General features: G+C 42.4%; 1 protein-coding gene across 5 annotated transcripts in view; it reads left to right on the top strand.

Annotated features, from left to right (window-relative positions):
• Positions 1–243: 243 nt before the first annotated feature.
• Positions 244–24,454, top strand: part of ANO1 (anoctamin 1) — a 141,824-nt gene continuing 117,613 nt past the window's right edge. For 4 of the 5 annotated variants that reach the window (XM_083749858.1, XM_083749856.1, XM_083749857.1 and 1 more), the window contains exon 1: positions 16,458–17,323. In XM_083749858.1, the coding sequence (XP_083605984.1) occupies positions 17,278–17,323 (46 nt within the window). In that variant the 5' untranslated portion in view covers positions 16,458–17,277. Of the gene's footprint in view, positions 338–16,457; positions 17,324–24,454 lie in introns of those variants that run through there. The other variant, XM_083749855.1, reaches the window with a different exon arrangement.

Raw genomic sequence — 24,454 nt, 5'->3', positions numbered from 1 at the left:
TGACCCCACCTCAGTTAGAGAGTTGAGTTAACTGCATGTTTTCAAACCCTCAACCAAACATAATTTTAAAGCGTGGTTGGGCAGCTTGTGCAAATCAGGTGAAACTTATTTACAAATGTCACTGAACATTAATTGAAAGTCGTTCAAAACTTACAAAGCCACTTTTTTTTAAAAAAAAACCAAAAACCTCTGAGCCACACCTTAATTACCTTCATGTTTTCTGATGCAATTCCATTTTTGTCTTTCATTTCTGGAACAGTCTACTATCAGAGAGGAGTACAAGGCAGAAAGCAAACTTGCCCTTTCTGAAAAATGTATTACACTCACTTGTTAACAGGTAAGACAAGTGCTCCATTGTAATATCTTTAATGACTGCAAGTTTATGTATGTTTTTATTGAAGGAGGTGGGGAGGTTAAAGTCAGTTTCATAATTTTTGTGTACTTTTTATCAATAGGAATGTCTTTAAATATTAACACCACCTGAAAATATTGATGGCTACGCACAGTTAACTTCCATATTTAAAATCACAATTCATTTACTGGTAAAATTATACTAACAACATGCTTTAGTACAAAATTGTTCTTTGAAGATGAAAGGTTCAGTTGACATCATTGGAAGTTCTAAATGTCAGTTGAATGAAAGAAATGCATTAGAACAACATAATATAGATAAGAGCCTAACACCATGAACTGGAGAGCTCTGTCTGAAGAAAGAAGATACTGGATTTGAAACAGTTTTTGCAGGGTTTCTTAGGCAAATGATTATTTTGCTGTACTGTTTTATTTTAATCCAGATAGCAAAACGAGTTTGGTTGGAAAATGAAGGAAACTGAATGACAGATCATGGACGTGATAACTGTTTGGGCTAGTAGGAATGGCTTATTGTATATTTACGTTCTCTACAAAAGCACCTTTAAAACTAACATACTGTAGTCCTCTTTTCAAACTGGTATTATTAAACACAAGGTTATTTAGTCGTATGGCTATTCAGATGACACCCAGATTATTTTAGTAGAACTAATCAATGCTCTGTGAAAAATAGATATAATTAAATACCAAGGGCCTTTTTCTTTAAATGTAAGGAATTGCTAAAGTCCTTGGGTTACTGTTTTTCTTTTCTGAATCATGCTGCCACATGGCTATCTCCCTGGTAAAGATAGCAGGCTTACTCCTAAACTTGAATAACAGTGACCATATTTTGAAAAGAAAAACACTTCTGCCCCTTTTAAGAACTTTGAACGAAGACAACATTCAGCAAAGCAGGATTTTTTCTTCTGGCTACTATGAGAAGGAGCTTCTTTCTGGCAGATCCACCATACAGTTAAAGCACAACAAATGCACATTTAAAGCACATGACTTTGTGCTTTAAATTAAATTAAAAATACTCTGTGGGGAAAGTTACAATTCCCAGGATTCTTTAAATGTGTGTTAAATGTGTGGTGCATATTTTATGTCAGAACTTTTCAAGGGATGTCTGTGGTGATCCCAAACTATGGGGAACAATTGTGTTAGCTTTTTCTGGGCACGCACTCTTGCTATTAAATGGCAATCCCTGAGGCTGTGGGGTGGGGAGGAAATCTTGTCTTGAAGTGACTCTGCAGCTATGAAACCGACTTTATATATGCAAAGAACCCTGCCTGAGTGGTCTATGAAATCCTGTGCAATACATATGTATAAACATTGTAATGTAGTTTAAGTAACCCAAGATGCAAAATCTCATTTTGCTTTGAAAAAGCTGAAGGTAGAAATAAAACATCTGGAATGGAAGAGAAATGGTTTGGAATGTGTTGAATCTTTTAAAAGCTAAAGTGACTTTCTACACCACCTCTGTATGTAATTCCTCTCGCTTTTGGCAGGTTTTCAGAATTCAAAATGTTGGTAGTTTAGGATTTCATGACTATTTCCATGGTGGCAAATTCAATCTCCTTTCTAGGTGTACTTAATAACCTATGGCATATAGAATTAGGAGTGGAATCTGTGATAAAATTGATTTAGCCATTCAATATGGAACACCTGAGATGTACCTGACAAATTTGGGGGTAGTTACAGTGCTTTGCACTCCACCGATAACCACACAGAAGTATCTTGTTTCAAACCTACGTGGCAAAAGAGGTTTTTTGGAAAAAAGAACAGGTGTTTATCTAGGGCAGATGAACAACCTCCAGATGTTGCGGAACTAAAACTCCCTTCCATCCTAGCCAGCATGGCCAATGGTTAGGGTCAATGAGACTGCACTTCAACAGCATTTAGAGAATCAAAGGTTTCCTGTGTCTGATCCAGGGGAGAGGTCTTATTCCATTTCTGTGTGCAAAGTCAGCCAGAGGGCTTGACAGACAGCTATCTTGAGAATTTTAATAAGGAATCCTGCATTTAAAAAAATGCCTAAGATAACAGGATATGGTTGAAGGGAAATATTACAAGTCCCATGTGATAAGTGCAAAACATGCAAACACCAAACAACAGTTTTAAAGAAGTTCACCGCCTGCAAAAAAAAGTTAGCCTTGTCATTTCATTTAAATACTGCACTTTTTCAGATAGCATATCTTGCATTAGAAATACAGTCGTACCTTGGATCCCAAACACCTTGCAAATAGAACGTTTTGGCTCCCAAACCCTGTAACCCAGGAAGTGATTGTTATAGTTTGCAAACATTCTTTGGAACCCGAACGTCCGATGTGGCTTCCACGGCTTCTGATTGGCTGCAGGAGCTTCCTGCAGCCAATCGGAAGCCACACCTTGGTTTCTGAACTTTTTGGAAGTTGAACGGACTTCTGGAATGGATTCCGTTCGACTTCCAAGGTACCACTGTACTGGAAATAAAAATTGATATTATGGACACTTCCATATGTAACTCTACAAACTTTCACAGGATGAGAAAGAAAGATTGGGATGATGAGGGTAAAATCAAAGTACTGCTGGGGCATGTGTTATGCAAAGGACCAAGGGCACCATCAGACTCTCACAGTTTTGCAGAAGGGATTCAAGTGCATCAGCAGAACATTTGGCATGCACAGTTGCAAGTGGAGTAAAGGGTGCTGTTGTCCTAGAGCAAGAAACCCACTTTTAAAAAAGATTTGACATTTTGTGGTTTGGAAAGTGGCAGAGAAATGCAACGGAAGTGTGTGGATGAATGAGCGGCCAACAAGAAGACGTATAAACGCTCTGCAAGCCAATCATGAAGAATGCAGGGCAAATGCCTATTGTCATATAACCATCCCACAAACAAATCAGAACAAATGCTCAATAAAGACTGGCTATAATCTAGTAAACTTTGTGCAAGCAAATCAGGATGAATGAACAGGCCGTCTAGAGGGGCCCTATCGCTTCCAAACTGCTAGAAATAGCTATAAATGTGCTTGTGTCAGATTTTTAAATCGACTGATGACCATGCAGGAATCAGATTAAGGTTCTTCAATTATGTGTGTCTTTTGTGAAGGAAGCTCATTTTTTGCTCTCCACCCAGCAGTTTTTCCAGACACATCCAGGAATGACTCCACCCACTCGTTCTGGGTGTGTGTGTGTGTGTGTGTCTATACATGTCAGTTTCACCACTGCTATTTCCATCTCCCCCTCCATTTCTGGTGAAACTGAAAAGGTCAGGGGAAATAACTGTCAGTTTCCTTGGCGCTTATTTTCTTCCTTATTCCCACCCCCTTCCTCCACTCCCTGGGAACATTCCCTTATTATCTGAGTACAGTTGAAATCACCGATCCACCTCTTTCCTTTACCTCAGTTGTTGCTGCTCCAAAGAGAAGAGGTCTCTTCTTATTTTTTGAGGTTTCGAAAAAGAACATGTACGTGCTCCTGCCCCAACACTCATAGCACTCTATATGCCTACGGTGGTCAGAGTTTGGGGCAAGTGTGACACAAGTTAAGTCTAAAGAGTGCACACATAGATTTCTACCTGGTATCTTGGTGTGGATTTGCCTCTTAAGCAGATGGCAGTGCTAGAGAGATAGTCGGGAGGGTTCACCAAACTGTGTGCAACAGCCAGTCCCCCCAGCCTTCCTCTTCCTCCTGTCCAGGAGCACCAAACATTACTGCTGCATAGAATATGCAATATGTAGTAGGTACAATCCAGCTAACGTCAATCATTACTAAGTCCGATTTAATAGGAATTAAGTTAGTCTGGTGACTCACTCCCATCCCTTCACTTTCAAAGGGAAGGAGCAATGACTAATTTTTGCTGGAGCGTGCCCAGGATGTGCAAAATTGCTTGGGGCAATTTATTCCACACAGAGGCATTAAACGTTAAGCTCTGTGGTGTTGCTGTTGTACTATAACTGTGAATGCAACGTCTTCAATCCAGTGTATAACTATGCACACATCATCTCATGGCTTAAAGATAACTCTGGGCCGGGTTTTGGCTGGCAAGCGAATCTCCATGCTGACTTTGGGGGATACAAACTTTCTCTTTTACCAGGAAAACTGCTGGAGTGGAAATCCTCCCTCATAATAAAAATAATCAGTCCAAGACTTCAAGTGTATTGCTCAGCCAATTGGCCATTACAAGAGAAACTGTTTCAATTAAATGTGCCACACAAGGTGGCTTTTCCAGCAGTTTATACCAAATTGGTGAAAAAGGTCCATGATATGCCACCACTTTTGATGTAACGCTCACACTTATTTTCAGAGATGTTTGAGGATCAGTGAAGCATTTTCTAATACTATTGAGAAGGATTAGCTTTTTAGTGCCCCCTTGTGTTTAAAATAATGCATCATATTTAGCTGTTGTTTAAGGCTCCACGAACTGGTAATAAGTACCGGTAATACATCTGAGCATATATTTTGCTGAAAGGAGTTTATTTCATTTTGAAATGTTCGAGACAGATGATTCTCTTAAGATCACATTTTATTATTTCTTATTTATATTCTTATTAAGAAAGAAAATAATCAAGGTGAACAGAATGTTTTCAAAGTAAATGGCTACAGAAAATCTGACCTGAAGTCTGAATACTTTAGAGCCCATTTCTATGACCTCTGAGTGCATGACACCCAAGCCATTTGAAGTCACTGTGTGTTAACATACACATTTTAAATCTCCTCTTGGTACTGTTTTCCTGATATGCATCACCCCTGTGTTTTGGGGGGATGGGATTCGGGTACCCCTATTTGTTCCTCTATGGAACTAACAAAAGCTGTAGGGGGATGGCGACATTAGACTGGGAACATATTATGGAGAGAAAGAGTTAAATAACACCTTGCCCCATGGGTGGGTCAGCCTCAGTAATTGCAGACTGCTTAAAGTTGTTGTTTTTTAATAATGGAAAGGTGGAATATAAGTATTATAGTCAGGCAAATTGATAGATGGGGCAGCTATTGTAAAGGATAGTATTTAAAGTCAAAATCTTGAGAGCCAGACTGCATAACCATTCAAATAATTATGTTTGTCTGTGAAAGAATTCTCCAAGACTTTCAAAGGAAGTCCTTTTTTTTTTTTTTTGCATACAATCAATATGGGGTGAGTTAAATTGGCACTATAGGGTCATAATTTATTTAATAAAATGACTGTGTTTCTGAATAAAGAAATATATATTTAACTTGATGACCAGAAGCTAGAATCAAGAGCTGAAAACCAGAAGGCTAAAATTTTAAAACTTTTTTAAAAAATGAAAGTTGAGCTATATTAATTCTGAAGCAATTTATATGACACTCTGCAGACCAGTTCTACCAAATGTTTGCCACAAATTTTATATACTCCTGAGGCATAAAAAATGGATACATCGGGAAATGCAAAGTTCAGTGAAGTAGGCAGGTGCATCATTTGTAAGATAATCATGTGAAAGAATGTGAAAGCAGCTGGTGACTGAGTTGCAAGATTTCCATCCTCTCCTGAAGAAGATGTCATGGTTCATTTTCTCAAAGCACCTGAGTGTTTATTAATAAACCACGTTGTGGCCTACACAGATCTGGTCCTACAGCTGGGGATATGTGGCACTCCAGTTACTACTGGTTCAGCGTTTCCATCATCCTTGATCATTAGCCATGCTCCAGCACCATCACTGCTTTGATGTTGGTCCTCTGATTGTGGCAGGGAATGAAAAGGGGTGTGTGACATGTGAAGAGCTTTGATCCACAGGATCTTGTTCCCCCAATGTTGAAAAAAATAAATCAATTCACTGAAACCAATGGGAAGGTAAATAAAACAGGACAACCAAGTACCAAAAAAAGGAAGGAGGAGAAGAAGTACCACAGATACAAACTTTCTGCCCTTGCCAACATGAGCCTGATGGGCTTAAAAAGTGGCAGCTTCTCTGCCATGGACTCTCCCTGCGACCATCTGACTTGCTCTGTATATGGCAGTCTTCTGGGATTGAATCACATCTATTAGCAGCATTTGCTTACAGAAGATTTTGCCTCCAGGCAGAAAGCAGTACTGTAACACGTAATAGTCAACTTTACATTTCTATTTTAAAAAAATCCAAATATTTGATACCTCAGGAACAGTTTTTGTAATACCTTGCTGCACTTTTTGTAATGTGTTTTTTATTGAGGTCCAGATTGAGACACATGCCCTCACTGAGTCCTGGTCCACAAATAGTCCCTTCTGAGCTCACTGGAACAATGTAAGGAGAGAAGAGAGAGAGAGAAAATGTGGACATAAAATATGTATTGTGCTAGCAAATCAATAAAACACTAATAGCTGTTCCAATAACCTTTCTTGACTGTATCAATTTACTGCCAAGTAGTGCATCTGCATGAACTGTTCCTTGTTGGGGGGGAGGTATTAAATAAGCATCCGACTTCTGTGGTCCATGCTATATCATCCCACATTGCCCCTTCATCCAGTGCTGTGGATTCATGCCAAAATCGGCACATATTGTTAGCACATTGTGCCTTTTTTTTTTGGGGGGGGGGGGAAATGGAGGCTCTTACTCTGGTTCTAGAAGATAATGTGGGTACACAGGAAGCCGCCTATGTACACATACCTCTTGTTATATGCACTTTCTGGCTAGCAATCACAGATTTCGAGGGATATGTAGGGTCAGGTTGTGCTAAGAAGGGTTTCAACAATCCAGAGAGCAGCCCTTCGTTGGAGGTTTTTATGCAGAGGTTGAATGGCCATCTGTCATGGATGCTTTAGTTGAGATCCTGCATTGGAGGGAGTTGGACCAGATGACCATCAACATCCTTTCCAAATCTACAGTTTTATGATTCTACTATCCATTTCTGTATAAACTGAAAGTAAGTATAGGTTTTGGGCAGGAGAGGGAGTGGCATTCTTTGAAAAATACACCGTAAGAAGGACGTTTATCAAACATGTACTAGTTTGGGAATTATATCCCCCCTACCCTTCTTACATGCATACCTTCTGCTTTACCATATCAGCTATCTAACTTTTGGATATAGAAATGCAAGAACAAGGGCATGAACGTGGGTGGCAGCTGCAGGAAATAGGATTGTTTTCACCTAATGAGCCAGTGCAGCTTAGGGTGGGATAAAGATTCTTCCCTGGAATCAAGGAGGGATCTAAGAGACTATGACTCAGTAGTGTCTAGAGTCATTGTGCTTCCTGTGGTTATTCCTGTGGTGGGTGGTTTTTATTATTATTACTGTATTTACCTTGGGCATGATTCTACTAAAAATCAGAAACCTTTTCTTTAGAATACTATCTAAACCACAGATTGCTGGGACTGATTACAACCTGTGAGTGTGACTCACAGAAAGGCTTTCTAAACCATCTTGGATCACAGTACTTACATTTAGGGCTTGCCCAATACATTTTGCCACCTGAGGATAAGGCCAAGGTGCACTGCCTCCCCTACCCGAGCAATTCCACATACACAAGCCAACTGGGCTGGGAACTGACACGTCAATAAAGGCTGCCTCATCTGCATCTTGAGAGCAGACTAATTTTGGGTAGGCAAACATATATCACCTCACTGCAACCTCCCCCCTCTCAATCTGCCAGGCCTCATTGAAGACAGAAGGGTAATCATGCTTTAATGCTTTTGGGTCATCAGACTGAGAATATGCCTTTCTTTCTTTCTTTCTTTCTTTCTTTCTTTCTTTCTTTCTTTCTTTCTTTCTTGATGCTAGGAGTATTGGTGCAATGTCAAGGGATAGGGCTTTGTCATGTAGTATGCACCGTCTCCAAACAGTCTCCAAAACCTTGTATGATGTCTGTAGCAGGGGTGAGGAACCTCAGGCCTGCTTTCCAAATGTGGCCCTCCAGGCCTCTCTAGCCAGCCCTTGGGGCTCTGTCCAGGCCGCACACACAGATCACAATCCTTACTTATCCTGCTAAGTGCCCACCTCCTCTATTTTTACCTAGCTGGAATGAGTCCTTGAACTGGGATAATACTTCTTGCTTGCCTGGGTGGAGGAGTGTGGTGTGTGTCTGGCCTCATCTGCTTTTGCCATGCTCACCATGGATGTGTGGCTCCAGGAAGGTTGCCCATGAGGGAACATGGCCCTTGGACTCCAGAAAGTCTCCCATCCTAGGTCTGTGGCTTATATACTCAATCTATCAGTAATATATTGCTGTATGGCTGGCTCAAGATGCTGGCTCAAGTCAGACACCTTTAAACCATGGTTTAAAGGAAGCTGAACTATGGTTTAGTGTGAGGTCTGATTGAAAAAAACATTGCGATCCATCAGCAGACCAGAATACAAAACCAGAAGATAGTTTGGTGTGCTGTCTGAATTAACAGACCATCACTTTGCCTAGATGGAAGATAAAAGGAGGCAGGCTACTCTAAAACGTGGTGCGTCTGTAGCTAAAATTATGGCTTAGGTTTTAAACTCCTGTCGGCACAAAAAACCTTGGTAGAACAGAACCATTTTGTGGAACTAGCCTGATATATAATAAATAGGTGAAGCACTTTCCAGAATGAATGAGTTTGATTTTGTGTCATACAAAGTTCAGTGTCAATTAAGTGCCTTTTTCAGAAACAATTATAATAATACTTGCCCCTTCTTGTACCTGTAGTGTTGTTTTCCAGAACTCTTGTTGGAATGTTATCAGCATTTCACATTGTACCCATTAATCCAGAACACTGATGTTCTTTTTAGTGGTGTTGGGTTTATTACTCATTTTTGCCCATAAAACAAATCTTACACTGCAGATGAAATGTTTCAAAGGCAGTTTTAAAACAATGTAATTATCAAAAAGCCTGTGTCAGAAAAGCAGAAAGGGAGTGATTTGGAAGGACTAGATTTCTGATAAAGACACATGTTCTGGTGATTTACACAACTCTTTCTTTTGCAGTACTATAGATGCAGTGTGTCTACTTGGAAGATTCATTTTCTTCTAAAACATCCTACAGCTATTATATATTAGGCTGGGAAATGAATTAAATTTGTTTATATATTTCTTCTTAAGTCTATTGTGCATAGACCCTCCATGGTTTTTTAAAAAGAGTACTCCAGAAATAAAGCAAACCATGCTATGCTATACAATGTCATTTCATTTTCTAACCTTTTTAGGTGGTTATTTACGGTAAGCACCAGCCATCTATGCATAACATGATTCAGTACAATAACCAGTCTAGACCCTTAGAATGTTCAGAACAGTTTATATAGGACTTCCAGCAGTCTGCTGTTAAGGCTGGTTCACAGTTCTCCAACTTTACCCGTGCTGTAAGGATTGGGGACTCCTTTATGATACTCTGTGGTGCCCTGTGTGACTGGAAAGGACAATTCTGCTTCTTGCAAGTGAGCCTGATTTTTGCTAATTCACCCTCTTTGTGGTAGTCCCCTGTGCTTTTTCTGGAAGATCTCCTAATCTTCTGAAGCAGATTTTCAGAAGTGCGCCATGGGAAGGGGTCAATCTTTTTCTGTGAGAAGAATACTGATCCTGAAACTTAGGAACTGCACACAATTTCCCCATAGGACAGGGGCAGGCACCCTTTTTTTCTCTTATGGGCTGCATTCCCTAGGAGGTAATCCGACAGGGGGCACAAACTAGAGGTGGAGTCCAAGCCAAAAGTGGGCCATCGCCTTCTCTTTCTTTCCCCACCTCCTACCCACTTCTCTCTTTTAGTTACCTAATTTTCCCCCTCTGTCACCCATATGAAATTGGAAAAGGGCAACATGAAGGCCACAGGTTGCCCACCAAGTCACAGAAGGTAGGTACTGCAGTTAGTTTCTGTGACGTTTTGCTTTGCCAGTGCAATTATTTTTTTGAAAGTTATTAAGATCTAAAAAAAAAAACTTACGAACTTTTTAACCATATCAAAATAATATGAAATATCCTTCCCAAAATATTTTTATCTACTGAACATCATATTGCACCTGCCGTGCCTCTTCATCAAGCATGAAGTTAGGACAAAGGTCATTCATTCTCTTTGATACAGAGGTCATGATTTTGCCTCCACTCACATATGAAGGAGTAAAATGCAGCAACACTAGGCTTCAATTTATCACAAATCTAGAACATCACATACTGTACTGTGGCTCTAATAAAGTAAATAATGTGCATTTTTCAAAGTTATCTAAATCCATATTTGCACAGTGAACCATAAAAGTTACAATGAACTGAATAATGGGTATTAAAAATAAACCCAAGCTCATTTTACTTTTTTGCTAAGTCTTTGAGGATTACATTTTGTTCGAAAAAGCCCATATTTTAAAATGACCATGATTTATATATTTATAGGAACAGTCTTTTATATGCAATCATGTCAACTATCAAAATCCTTTTGAAAAAGATTGTTTTAAATACCACTGTGAACATGAAAGCAAAGTGAATCAAACTTAAAAGTGAACGTAAGACCACTCAAGACCTTTCTTTCAAAATAGAATTAACAGTGCCAGCAGTGGCAATCGAAAATTTATGCCAAGTCTTTCTAATGCTAATTATGATAGCAGCTTCTAACGGCCCCTGCTTTGGCCCATTTCTCACAGTGGTGGTAAACCTGTGCCTCAGCTGAACCACCTATTTTTCCAAGGAGATTCAAGACAGCCAACAGAGAGTAATGAAAGCAGGGGGGGAAACCAAGCTGAATCACTAAAATGGATATTCAGTACATACTGAAATCAATAAATTAACAATATCCAATGCCAGCACCACAACAGTAACAGAGAACTAAGACCGTGAAAGATGACTTAATGAATGGAAGGACTTTCTTAAAAGATCCAGGCCTTCACCAACCACCTAAAGCAGTATGTTGATGAGGCCTGACAGACTTCACTCAGCAAGGTTAGGTGCCATAGCAGAAAACGGCCCACCCAATTTGACACCATCCTCACTTCACCAAGGCAAGGGATTTGAAGCAGAGCCCACCAATGATGATTCAAGTGGGTGAGGTGGGGAGGGACAAATTGGACAGGGCAATTTCTGAGGTGCCCAGTTCCCAAGTTTTAAAGGTTAAGACTAGTACCTCGAGTTGAACCCCAAAACTGATTGGTAGCCAGTGCAAGTTTCATAGAACCAGCACAATAAAATCAGAACACTCAGTTCCCACCAGCATTCTGGCTGTCACGTATGGGGAAGGAATGTGAAGGGGAAAGGTAAAGGAGAAGACTGAAACTATGCTAGTAGTAATACTATACATGGTATACTTTAAGATGTAGTAACAGCAGAACATCCTTGTTCTAAGGCTAAGACAAAGCAAGGGTTTCCCCTTACAGTTCAAATATGATCACGTTTTCATGATGTTTGGTAGCTTTTCTTAATTGTGTGATACGATTTGCTTTGAAATCTACACAGTTGTGGCATCTGTAGAAACTGGAGAGGGGAAAGGAACTAAAATATTCTTAAGTAGAAAGATCTACTCTGTGCCAGCCCAAATAATTAAGAAATGCCCTGGAAATGTTAAGGCTTGTAGTTCATTGCGAAATTTTAAAAAATTGAGCAAGACCATTGGTCTTTTAGAACGCTGATATGTGGCTAAAAAAGAAAAATTTCCGGAGTGCAGTTAGACATACTAAACGCTCTATCACACCATAGTTGCCTTACTCCAGCTGTAGCCAATTGTCATCCATGGACAGGATGTTTATGGGGGTTGACATCAACCTGTGGTGTTTTCACTTTCTATTGTGGACATCTTTTTATGTCATTCTGCTTACCTGCAGACGATTACATCACATGCAGTTTCAAAATGCTAGTTCTGAATTACTCTAAGAGAAGGGCACCTTAAAACTTTCTTGTTTGGCTTCTGTACTGCTGGTAGAAACCACTTTAGATCTCTCCAAACGCTATTCGAATGCCCTGATTTCCAAGCAGATGGATCCCTGGCAAGAGGACCACTGGAGGTTTATATCCTGGCCAGCTCTGCCGCGCTGCATCACATGACACTGTGTTAGCAAATCCTGTGTGTGAGAACGTTTCTAACATTCTGGCTAGATCTTGAGCTCAAGAACTGCTAATGTGTTTATAAATAATAAGACCTCCTGCAAAGTGGCTCAGCTATTTATGAAAACTGATACGGTTGAGAAAATAATCAAACTTAGGCTAGATAGAGGATTAAATAATCACAATGACATGGGCAGGGGGGAGAGGGGGTGAAGACAGGAAGAATTTACATTTCATCGAAATGCAGTCAGAAAAAAAAATCAATATCGATAAATAAATGATCTATTTCTAAGTGGCATTTCACTTTGCATATACCAAGATGAACCCTCTTAACAAGACCTCTTAATTATCTTTCACCCAACAGTCCTTAGTGGCAGCATGCACACAGGATCTCTCAGTTCCCTTCACTTGGGGAGGATGTGGTCTCAAAGCCCACCTCTTTCCCCTCCTGGGCCAGAAGCCTGTGGTCTCCAGTAGCTGCCTGTTCTCCTGCAGCCTGCTGGCAAAGTATGTTAGTGACCTTTAAAGAGGAATCCTCCCTGCACATGTCAGCTGCTGCTATCATTCAGGGGCACTGTTGCTCAAATGCCCAAGGTCAGTTCCCCCCTGCAAACTGCTTTGTTTAAGGTAGACTTGGCTGAATTTATTATATTTATCTGTGGATGTCACTCGCCAAGTTTTATGGATACACAAGAAGGCGCCATCAACCTTCCTTTAATGTTCTTGCAGCCAAGCTCGAGTGGGGGAGTCTCTTCTTGGCATCCGCAGAAGAGCTTTTCATATTTCGGTTAGAAATTAGCAATTCCCTGCAGTGAGGGAAAAGAATGAAGAAAACCAGGTCTGTGCTTAGGACACATATTTGAGATAGGTACAGACTGGGATGCCAGTGTGGAGCGGTAAAGAAACAGACATGGTCTGGGGTTCAACACAAACACACACAACAGCACCATAAAGTTCACTGGCTCATCTTGGGCAAGCCACTGTCTCTCAGTCTAATCTACCTCACAGATCTGTTGTGATGGCATAACAGTGTAGAAAAAGACAGCATCCTTTGTTCCCAGTTGAAGCTGAGAGTCTGTTTCAGTCATTTTAAACTGGGTTTGGATGCAAGTCTACTCCCTTTATGAAACACACTATCCAAACAGTATTAAGATTCAGGTCCCTCATTTTGATTGTGAAAGCTGCACCCCAACAAAGCACTATGTAGAGACACAATACTGGTCTCTACACAGCCATTTGCTATTTTTTATATACAACTATTTGATTCTTTTTATTGCTTTGATAAAGTGAGGTAAAACCCATATATGCCACACTCAACTCCTTGGAGGAAGGACAAAATGCAAATGTGCAATGTAAGACTATTCAGTGGAATATTGCTCAGCTTGTGGCAAAAGCAATATGGATTTTGAATTAGTTGAATGCTTGTTTTGAAAGCTCTTGCAGCATTCCTGCTCCATAGGCAAGTGTCTCTAGACTGTCAGCAGTTTGCAGGAGGGATTCAAGTACATACCGGAAATTTGGGCTTATGGAATTATATTTATTGCCCCAAATCAACTTTTTTTAAAAAGGGGGCTAATTGCAGTTTGGAAAGGGGGCTAATTGCAGTTTGGAAAGTGACAGGGAAATGAAAAATAAAAGTGTGGGATGAACAAATGAAGAATGGGAAGATGTCTAAATACCCTTCTAGGTGCAAGCACACAAATCAGGATGAATGCGGAATCAACACTCACTGTTATGTAACCACTCACCCCTTTATACAAATAAGAATGACTACTCAGTAAAAAAAAGAAAGAAAAAGACCGGACATAGTCTGACAACCAAGTAAGTTTTGTGCAAAAAATAATAATCAGGATGAATGCTGAATAAGCAGGTCATCTGGAGGAGCCGTAAATTGATAATATTTCCCACACTGCCTTATGATGTCTTGTCTATGAAACTCGATACAGGAGATGCCTCATTTCCCCCCCTCAAAACCTCCAAGTTCACTGTGTTCCAACTCCAGTAGGAGAAAAACAGTGAGTGGTAGGATTGTCATAGATCATGCATTTTGAAGAGTAACCATTATTTGAAACATTTGGTATTTCAGAAGAGTGAATCTCCATAAATTATAGGAGATTCCATTTAAGGGATGCAGGGAGTCAGGAGATATAAATCCACATAGCTCAGATTTCTATGGAGCTGCAGAATTGTGAAATAAAGCAGCAGCGTTGCGACTGACAGCTCAGGTGAGCAGTGCCACCCCACCCTGCTGTAGGGGCAACGGTTGCTGGGGTGGACATTTTGGGGAGGAAAATAGCACAAGGAGGAGAGACTTCAGCTTCCTACTTCATGTGTCATTTACGATCCACATGAGGCCCCTCCACAGCCTCTTATTCTGAAAAAGAAAAAAGTGGCTGGTGCTCCTCCCACACCTCCAACAGCAGAAGCTGCCCAGCAGCAGAACTCATCTCAGGTCCAATCCCTGGCATCTTCAGCTAGGGCTGGGAATGTCCTCTGCCCGAGAACCTGGAAAGCTGTTTCAATCAATGCAAATGATATTGAGCTGGATGGTCCAATGAAGTCTAAAGCGTGCAAGGAACCCAAAAGGCACTCGCAAATGTGACTGAAATGGAAACAGGTGTGTATGTGGAACTAATGTGTCTTTGCTGGTCCCTTCCCATGTTTTGTTAGTCTAAAACACCTCAAGAGGGCTTCACTCTCTATAGCGGTTCACACCACAAAGTGGGATAATTGCAACGTCCATACAGTATCTGTCTATAGTGTGATTCTGTGTGTTGTCAATGGAGAGAATCCTCCTGCTTCAGTTTCCTACACCTCTGAGTTAGTGCTTGAGTATGAAAACAGCCTGACACTGGCATCCGAAACTGCATCTGAGATTTGTGCCAAAGCACATTGCTCTGTAGCTGAGGAAGTGATTGAGCCACACTAACATAGATGGAAATAGGTAGCTCTAGATGGGATCTTGTCTCTATTCAAATTACTCTGCTCTAGGTCTTCAAGTGTTTTACAAGGAAGCTACGAGATAGCATCACCCTTGTAGAACTATGTGTAACACCACCTGGGGGAAGTTCTAATAGGAGCTGGGATTCCACCCCACCCTGTTTTTTATTTTAGTTACTGAATTTTAGTTACTAGGCTATATGAGATAAGCAGCAGTTTTGGTGGTGCTGACAGGATGGTGGGTGGCTGCAGAGTGTGGGAAGTTACTCCAAATGGCAGCACGTCATCAGGGTCACTGGGGAAGGAATAAAAAGATGGCTTCTTCCCTCACGTACTTATAAGCACATAAGAAGGAGCCGGATGAATCAGAACAAAGGCCCTACTAGCCCAGTATCTCCTGCTTTCACAATGTCCAATCCGATGTTTCCGGGACACTCTTCCCACTGGTGACTTCCATCAACTGGCATTCAGTTTCAAATGACTTCAACAGTAGAGGCAGACACAGGCACTGTGCTAATACCCACTGATAATCTAATCCTCCATACTGGAAGCCACCATTACATCTTGCAGTACGGAACAGGGTAACTATGTGCATACCCCTTTTGTTTTCCAGAATACTCTTTTGCACAATGCAGCTACCTGGCATTCTCTGGGATTTTTGTTTGTTTTAAGGGCTCACCCAGTTAAGTGTGCAGGTGGGTGTTAGCTATGGTGCGCTGTGCTGGGTCCCTGGCATATGTCTGACCAATACTGATGCCAGGCTCCTGCCCAGCACATTTGAGTAAGTCAAGACAGAAAAGCAGGCAGAGGAGAAAAAAAGACATGCAGAACAGCAAAATAAAAAGGAATGTGAGACAAGAGACTGTCATTCTTAACTATGGAGCAACGCATGATGGCTGAGGTGCAGGCACATAAAAAACGTGTGTGTGTGTGTGTGTGTACAGTATATACATTCAGTCTTCAAGGTGCCTCTTAAGTTGCAACTGAGGGGTGTGCCTGTCTCCCCCCCCCCCCCACAGAATTAGGACCCCATTCCTAAGCATTCATTTCCCACATGAAGCACTGGCATAGGGTGGGTGAGCGACACCCTTAGAAGCAGCCCTTTCTATCCTCGCTGGTTCTCCATGGAAATCCCAACAGCCTTGACACAGAAAACAAGCCCTGCGCTGGGCCCTGCGCTCCCCCACGCCATGCGCAAGTGACGCAGGCGAAGGCGATCCAAAGTCACCAAAAGGCGTTGTCCAACCGCCCAACTCCACGCTTCCAGCCTAGGTGGTGTAGGCTGGGCTTGGGAGATAATGGAAACTCCGGCTGGAGCTGCCGCCGCCTCCACCCTTCCCTTTCCCGCCCTCCCGTCTTAAGCAAAGAGTTCGCGACGCTGGCCTTGGCGAGCGTCCTATAAGAAGCGCTCCTCGCGCCCCTGGCCGGGGAAGGAGGCAGCAGCCCCGCCGCTTCCACCTCCAGCTTGGCGCTCGCCCGGCGCTGCTGCTGCTTTTCCTCGCCGGCAGGAGTCACGTGGCGGGCTGCCTCTTTCCCGCTGCCTTTGGTCTCGGCGGCGGCAAGAGCGGGGAGAGCCCGGCTGGGAGACCAAGCGGCGTTGCTATTTTAAAGTCGGTTCCTCTCCCCGCCTCTCCCTTTGCCTGGGAGTTCCTCAAACCCCGGAATCAGCATGAGTGCCAGAGCTCTGTGCGCCAGGCAAAGGTTGCACCCTTGACTTTTGTGCGTGCCCGGGAAAGCAGCGAGCGAGGTTTTGTGTGTGCGGTGTGGTTTTTTTTCCTCCCCTGAGGTGGGGAATTTCTGCTGCCAAGGTGGGACGCTTCCTCAGTGCAACACCACACGCGCCGCTCTTTTGCATTGCTGAGGCTGCTTTCGGTTGGTGGCATCCCTGCCGTGATGAAAGAGCATGGGTCGGGCTAAGTAGGAGCTGCTGGCTGCTACTTGGACAAGTATGCTTGCTGCTCCCCAGACGGGGCTGCTGCAGCAATAGTTGGGTTGCCTCCTTGAATGAAACTCCTCAGGGGAGAGAAGGAAGGAAGGAAGGAAAAGATTCGACCAAGCATTTCTTTCGCCAGGCTCAGCCTCCCAGACTTGGCTCAGAAATGGAGACGGATGGCATTGATCTTCACAGAATTCCCCGCGAGTCATGTAAGTGTGCTGGAGTTGGAATGGGGAAGGATCCGCACCGAGCTTGGACCTCAGGGGTGGCATTGGAAATTATTTCTGGAAAGCAAGTTATTCTAAAGCTCTCTCTGCCCTCCCATTGAGGAGGAAGGACCTTCGTAATAAATGGGAAATGACTACACTGTTGGCAAAAGTGTACGACTGTCCTGACAGTCCTGCTAAGATAAAAGCACTAGCCGCCTTTTCTTTTAAAATAAAGGCAAGCACGGATGTAGGAGCTCATCTGTGTTTATTATCCCTGACTAGGTTTGGAAACCGTTGTTTCTGTCGTACTTCTGAGCTGCGGAAGAAACAACGTTTTCATCAGAATGTCTTTCTGTGCGTGCAGAAACATACAGATTAAATGCTGAAATGTATATAATGCAACTTGCAAAGCGAAATGCACAGTTATCAATATAAATGGAAGAAGCTACATTGGTGTTGCTCATACGGTATTGTCATAGTATTTACTTTTGGGGTGATTGTGAAGTGGGATTCTTAGTGTTAGGGGTAGCGTTTAATGTTTTAAGGAGCTGTGTTCGAGTTTTCTTTACAATTGTTCTGTCTTGAGTATGATGAGGTCCAGAAAGGTTTTTGTGGAAACTATCAATGACACTTGTTGTGAGTATGGTACCTGGTATAATATAGATTGGTAACTTCTTAAAGGAGTCAGTAGTGTGGAAATTTCATTAACCCATGGGAAGGCAAAATGCTTCTGTGTTAACACAGCTGTGAAGCATCACTAGACATTTAAAGTTGAATAGTTTGAAGAAGAGGGTTTGGAAGTTTCTCCAGTTTTCCCTTAAAAATAAATCAAGGGCATGTTGGATGCATGCACATTTTTATTGCACATCTTTCAATGACCATTTCCTATACAAGTTCCAGTTGCTGGACAACACATGACATAACCAGCATCCACTGTGTGGCTCAATTTTCCTTTTGATTTTGTGGGTGTTACAGAACTGTGCTGTTAAACTGGAATATGTTGCAACACATGACAGTCCAACTGAATTGTATACAAATGAAGTAATTTTAGAATGGCACAGTTTATAAATTCCATGCTTTGTAATCAAGTTGCCAAATCTGACTGTTTGCTTCTAAGAATAGTATAGGGAGCCCTTCTCTCTACTCCCTTCTTTAAATTCCCATGAAGCAGCAGTATCCCGAAGCTGCTTATTAAAACAGCCAGATATTGAACTGGAGTTCAGCCCAAAGTGTTCATCAAATTTCTCACCAGCCAGAGTGTCTGAGGCTGGGGGGAGCAGGGGGTGGAGGAAGGAACACTTAGGAAATTAGCCTGATATGAATCTGCTGAGCTGTATACCAAACTACTGCTTATTCACTCGATATTAAGTATTCACCGCTAACATATTATGATCTGTATAGAAGAGAAGGTCAGCTTCATACTAAGGTTCAACATGAAGGAGAGCTTTTAAATCAGAAAAGATCAGGCAACACACAGGAAGCTGGCTATCATAGGTTAATTAATCAGTTTGAAGGGTCAGTTGATAAATGTACTGAACAATCATTACTCATGGGGCATGTTATTTGTCTGTGGTACATAGCTCTCCACTAGAGAATGAGCAAGTAAGGAACTGGTATTTAACTTATCATTAAGCACTAGACTTGTCATCTACCTGATAAAATTAAGGGCTAGTGTCCATATAGAGCTGCCTGCAAATGTTATTTGCATTTTCTTCCTCTTTTGGTAAATTACCTATCTGCATGTATATCCACAGATCTATAGATACATGATTAATTAGATAAGATATATATCATGCAAATCCATCATACACTGATTTCAGTATCAAAATGTCTCTACAAATGTTCATTATTTCTTCTGTTCACCTGAGAATCAAAGTCAGAACTGCATACATATAGTTAATCTGTGGAACATACTACCATGGGAGGTTGTTGATGAGATAAAACTAATTATATATGTGTGCATTTTTAAAGGGCTACTAATATTCCTTCATTATAGGTTATATATCAGTGCATATTATACAGGTATCGTGGCATGTATTCTTATTACTGGACTGCACTAAAATCTTAAGAAATTCGTACGCTTTATTCACCTTTGGACTAATAGAGCTAGGTCAGGCTATCGCTCTTATTCTCTAAAGCTCTGCCTCTCTTAAAATATTTAGAAATTCTAAATAATGGCTTAGATCCAGACTTAGTCATGCTTAGGCTCAACTCACTGAAATGAATGGGACAGACTTAAGTCCCATTGATTTTAGTGGGTCTAGTCTAAGCATGACTAAATCTCGATCCAACCCAATGTTCTGTTATCACTTCTATCTTTTAATTATACTGGAAGTAGAGTAGCCCTGGCCTTTTTTGTGCTGTGGCTGCTGCCTCCTTTAAGCTCCTGTTCTTAGATGGCTTCAGCAGACCCGGATTTTGGCAAAGACAGAGGGAAACTGGGTTGGGGAGGCTTTGTACACTCCATCAAAGGCAAACGAACTTGCCCAACCATAATTCTAGCACTAGATTTCCTTTTATTTGAACTCCATAACTTGCTTGTTATCTGGGTAGCCAGAATTAGTATGCAGAAGGGTAATTTTTGCTCTTCCAAAAGTAAGCAAAAATAAGAAAGCAGCTAACTGTATTTTGTTTCAAACCTTGCAAGCAACAAATGCCTCTGGGGCCATTTCTCCCAAGTGCATCAGACCAATATAAATAATGACATGGTCCCTGATTTTCTACTAAGTCCTTGGCTACTTTTGACTGTGGTGTCCTGCCTTCTAGGGAGACCTTTAATCTGAAATGTGCAGCAGTTCTGCTGTCCATTAAAAGCTTTGAAGAGCCTGGTATCTAACAGGTGCTGGTCAGCAGCGCTTTTCCTTTTACTCCATTACTAGGAAGAGAGAAGTTGCATCTTGTGGATTTTTTTCTGGGCTACTCAGATTTCTTAAAGGGACAGGATTTCCCTTTTTGGAATACAGTCGGCTCCTCCCTCCGAGTCATTGGCATTCTCCTTTGTGAGTTTGTGGTTTCATTAAGGGAAAGGGTGAATGAGATGACTGATTGCCCGCTCTGTCATGGACCTTCAAACTCAGACATGTTGTCCTATGAGGCAAGCGGTACTGATAATTCCAGCAGTGGCTTTTGTTGACTTCCCTTTTGTTTTGGTCCCCCCCCCCCCGAATCTTGAGCTTGAGTTTGTGTGAACCACCAAGTGGTGGCAGGGCAGAGTCAGCTTTGAAACTGGCAGCATTAATAAAACCTTGTTTTGTTTCTATGGGAACTGCGTTGTCCCACCAATTGGCATACAGAGGATGTTATTGCAGGACGGTAATTCTAAGACTTTTTAAAAGCACTGCTGACTTTTCATGGGACTAGGTGAGATGGGCAGCATGAGGAGACTCATGCTCCTCTCGCTACCTCTGCAGACATGCGCTGATGAAGAGGCGAAGCTGGTCAACTACATTGTTCTCCAAGGCTGTAAATAAACCTAGTCAAATGACCATCATTGAGATGGATAAGGTACTTGTGGAGCAAGGGCCCATATATTGCATTTCCATAATAGCTGGGACCAGGAACATCTTTACCTGGGGGTGCAAGGGGTGCGGGGCAAATTCTGGGGGATGCCAGGCACCCAGCGATGAAATAATTTTGATCAAGCTAGAAAAACAAAATACATATATACCTAGGTATTGCCGAAATGTATACCTACTGTTTCACTAAAGGACTTTCGACTTTGTCAGATTCAACGATGTCATTCACAACAAGAGATAAGGCGTAAGCGTGGTGTCTGATGTAAGCATAATAAAAGTTATTTTGGGGGCTAAACTAAATCTGGGGGCGCTGGGCGGATCTTTGCACCCCAGCATATGCTAAAGACAGGGCTGGCTGGGACACAAACTTCCAGCTGCTGCAGTGTTCCCAGGTACAGCATTTCCCCTAGCAGTTATTTACTTATATTGGGGGAAGGAAAGGGGTGCCCTCATTCTCTTTCTTCCCTTTCAGCCACTGAGAACTCTACTTCTGCATGTGGAGCTCGGTACTAGCCTAGTTCTTTGGTGTGGAAAATCTATAAGGAGTTTCAGATGGCAGCCTCAGAGCATTGAAAGAACATGTAAGAAGAATTTGTGGGTTGCGTGTGGGCTAGTCACACCACTGCCATGCACAGTGGCCACGCTCCTCGCCATCCAAGCATTGCTTGCACAAATATCAGCACATAGTGGTCTTGCTGATTGCTCCAGGATCCTTACTCATGTGGAGGAGCTCTCACGCCAGCAGAAGACCCTGACAGTATGGGTGTGGACATGGCTCATGCTGGTAGTAGAAGGTGGGGCTAAATCCCACAGCCTCCTTCACATGTTCGTTCAGTGTGTGGCAGTGGGTGCGAGGGAGTGTTGCCTAAATCTCCTTTGTGCCTGGGCTGTAACCGTTTCATATTGCAAATATGAGCTGACATATTGGAATGTTTGTGTGTTATATATATTAAGGGCTGTCACTCCTGCTCACTCTGCTCGCCAATCCCTCCTACCTCTCTTATGGGATAGCCAGTCTCATATCACTAACAAGCTTAAGTCTAATTAATGTATGAAGGGGTTAAGACCATAGAGTAAGCTGTCCTGTCAGGCTTACCTCACCGTGAGGAACCATGTAATCAGCCCTATTGTTCTCTCCCAAGCTCAAACCGCATGGCTCTTGCAAGCCATTATTCAGTTCCTATACCAATAATTTTTGGGACGCAGGTGGCGCTGTGGGTTAAAGCCTCAGCGCCTAGGACTTGCCGATTGAAAGGTCGGCGGTTCGAATCCCTGCGGCGGGGTGCGCTCCCGCTGCTCGGTCCCAGCGCCTGCCAACCTAGCAGTTCGAAAGCACCTCCGGGTGCAAGTAGATAAATAGGGACCGCTTACCAGCGGGAAGGTAAACGGCGTTTCCGTGTGCAGCTCTGGCTCGCCAGATGCAGCTTTGTCACGCTGGCCACGTGACCCGGAAGTGTCTCCGGACAGCGCTGGCCCCTGGCCTCTTAAGTGAGATGGGCGCACAACCCCAGAGTCTGTCAAGACTGGCCCGTACGGGCAGGGGTACCTTTACCTTTACCTTTTTATACCAATAATTTAGCAACCTTCACCACTTTGGAACTAAACTAAGTTTTGCTGCCTGTGAAACTTTTCTGACTGATGTATGGGAAAGTACATGAACTTAACCTTTGAAAAGTTTGTAAGTAAATCATTTTTTAACTTACCAAATGTATAGTCTTTTTCCTGTGCCGGAGAAAGAGGGAAACTTTGGAAATAAAGTTTTTAAGAGGATAGTTTTGGAACTCTCAAGGGCACATATATTTTAAAGCTCTTCTACTCTTTACTTTGCTGTATATTTTGTGAAACACTGCTGAGGTTCTCTCACCAAAGAGTACTTGCCCCAAACCTGGATCTTGCCATCCAGGGAATTCTCATTTTAAACCTATTTTCCCCTTGAACCACACCCCCCGTTAAACCTCACTGCAGGCATGTTTAATGAAGAGGCACCCCCGTCTTCATTAAATAACTCACCTGGGGCTTTCTGCTGTTCCTTATGCGGCACTTGGCATAGCTGCCTAGTAGCTCGGCTATTCAAACCGCAGAGCATGATCACACTTTACATTTGTATGCATATAGGAAGATATATTAACTGTGCTGCACTTGGGAAAAGAGCCCTTGCCTACCAATCTCCCTGGTTTTCTAGTTTTCTGTGTGCAGATGTCTGGTCCCCCCCCAAAAAAATATGGAGGAACTTCAATTAACTGCATCTTCAGTCTGAAGTGGTATCACCTACCTCAGCTTTGAAAGGTTTGGTGTAGGATCTGTTGAAAGCAGAATGCTCTTTTGGTTCATGGTGAACAGTCCTTGAAGGCATCAGATTCTTTCCCCCTACCTTACTCTATACAGTGGTACCTCGGGTTAAGTACTTAATTCGTTCTGGAGGTCCGTTCTTAACCTGAAACTGTTCTTAACCTGAAGCACCACTTTAGCTAATGGGGCCTCCTGCTGCCGCCTTGCCGCTGGAGCACAATTTCTGTTCTCATCCTGAAGCAAAGTTCTTAACCTGAAGTAATATTTCTGGGTTAGCGGAGTCTGTAACCTGAAGAATATGTAACCTGAAGCGTATGTAACCCAAGGTACCACTGTATTGGGATATTTCCTGGGCCAAAATAATGATATGCCAGTTCTGGATTAGAGCTTTCAAGACCAAGCCTGTAGTTTTATCTCCATTTTCCCCATTTCTGCACTTGGTAATACCATACCTATTTCCATTGCAAATTAAAGTGATGAAGTATCTTGTGCTAATAATTAATCAATAGTGACATGAGACTAATAACCACTTTGATTTAATTAGGCCTCCTCTCCCGTCTCTGAAGCTAACAGGCATGCACGTCATTAACGTTATATATTCATTTCAAATAATAACCTATTCATTTATGGAGATTGATACATGTTCAGCACAGCACTACTGAGGAAGAACTTGCCTGCATTTTGTTCTGTAGGATTTATTTTCTTATCAAACTTTTCACAAGAATGTAAGGAGAGCACTGCTGTATCAGACCAAAGGTAAAGGTAAAGGGACCCCTGACCATTAGGTCCAGTCGTGACCGACTCTGGGGTTGCGGCGCTCATCACGCTTTATTGGCCGAGGGAGCCGGCGTACAGCTTCCGGGTCATGTGGCCAGCATGACTAAGCCGTTTCTGGCGAACCAGAGCAGCGCACAGAAACGCTGTTTACCTTCCCGCCAGAGAGGTACCTATTTATCTACTTGCACTTTGATGTGCTTTTGAACTGCTAGGTTGGCAGGAGCTGACCCCATCACAGGGATTGAAACTGCTGACCTTCTGATCAGCAAGTCCTAGGCTCTGTAGTTTAACCCACAGCGCCACCTGTGTCCCATATCAGACCAAAGACCCGTCTAATTCAGCATCCTGTTCTCATCGTGGCCAACCAGATGCCTATGAGCAGCCTGCAAGCAGGACATGAGCACAATAGCACCGCTTCCCATTTGTTCTCTCCAGCAACTGGTATTCAGAGTCTACTGCCACTGATCCTGTAGGTAGCATATATATCCAGCATGACTAGTAGGCATTGGTAGCCTTATCTTCCATGCATTTGTCTAATCCCCATTAAAAC

This window comes from Podarcis gaigeae, assembly GCF_964106915.1.
Source record: "Podarcis gaigeae genome assembly, chromosome: 1".
NCBI classification, from domain to species: Eukaryota; Metazoa; Chordata; class Lepidosauria; order Squamata; family Lacertidae; genus Podarcis; species Podarcis gaigeae.
Note: the sequence above shows the minus strand (reverse complement) of the source record. Positions and strands in the feature narration are given on the sequence as shown.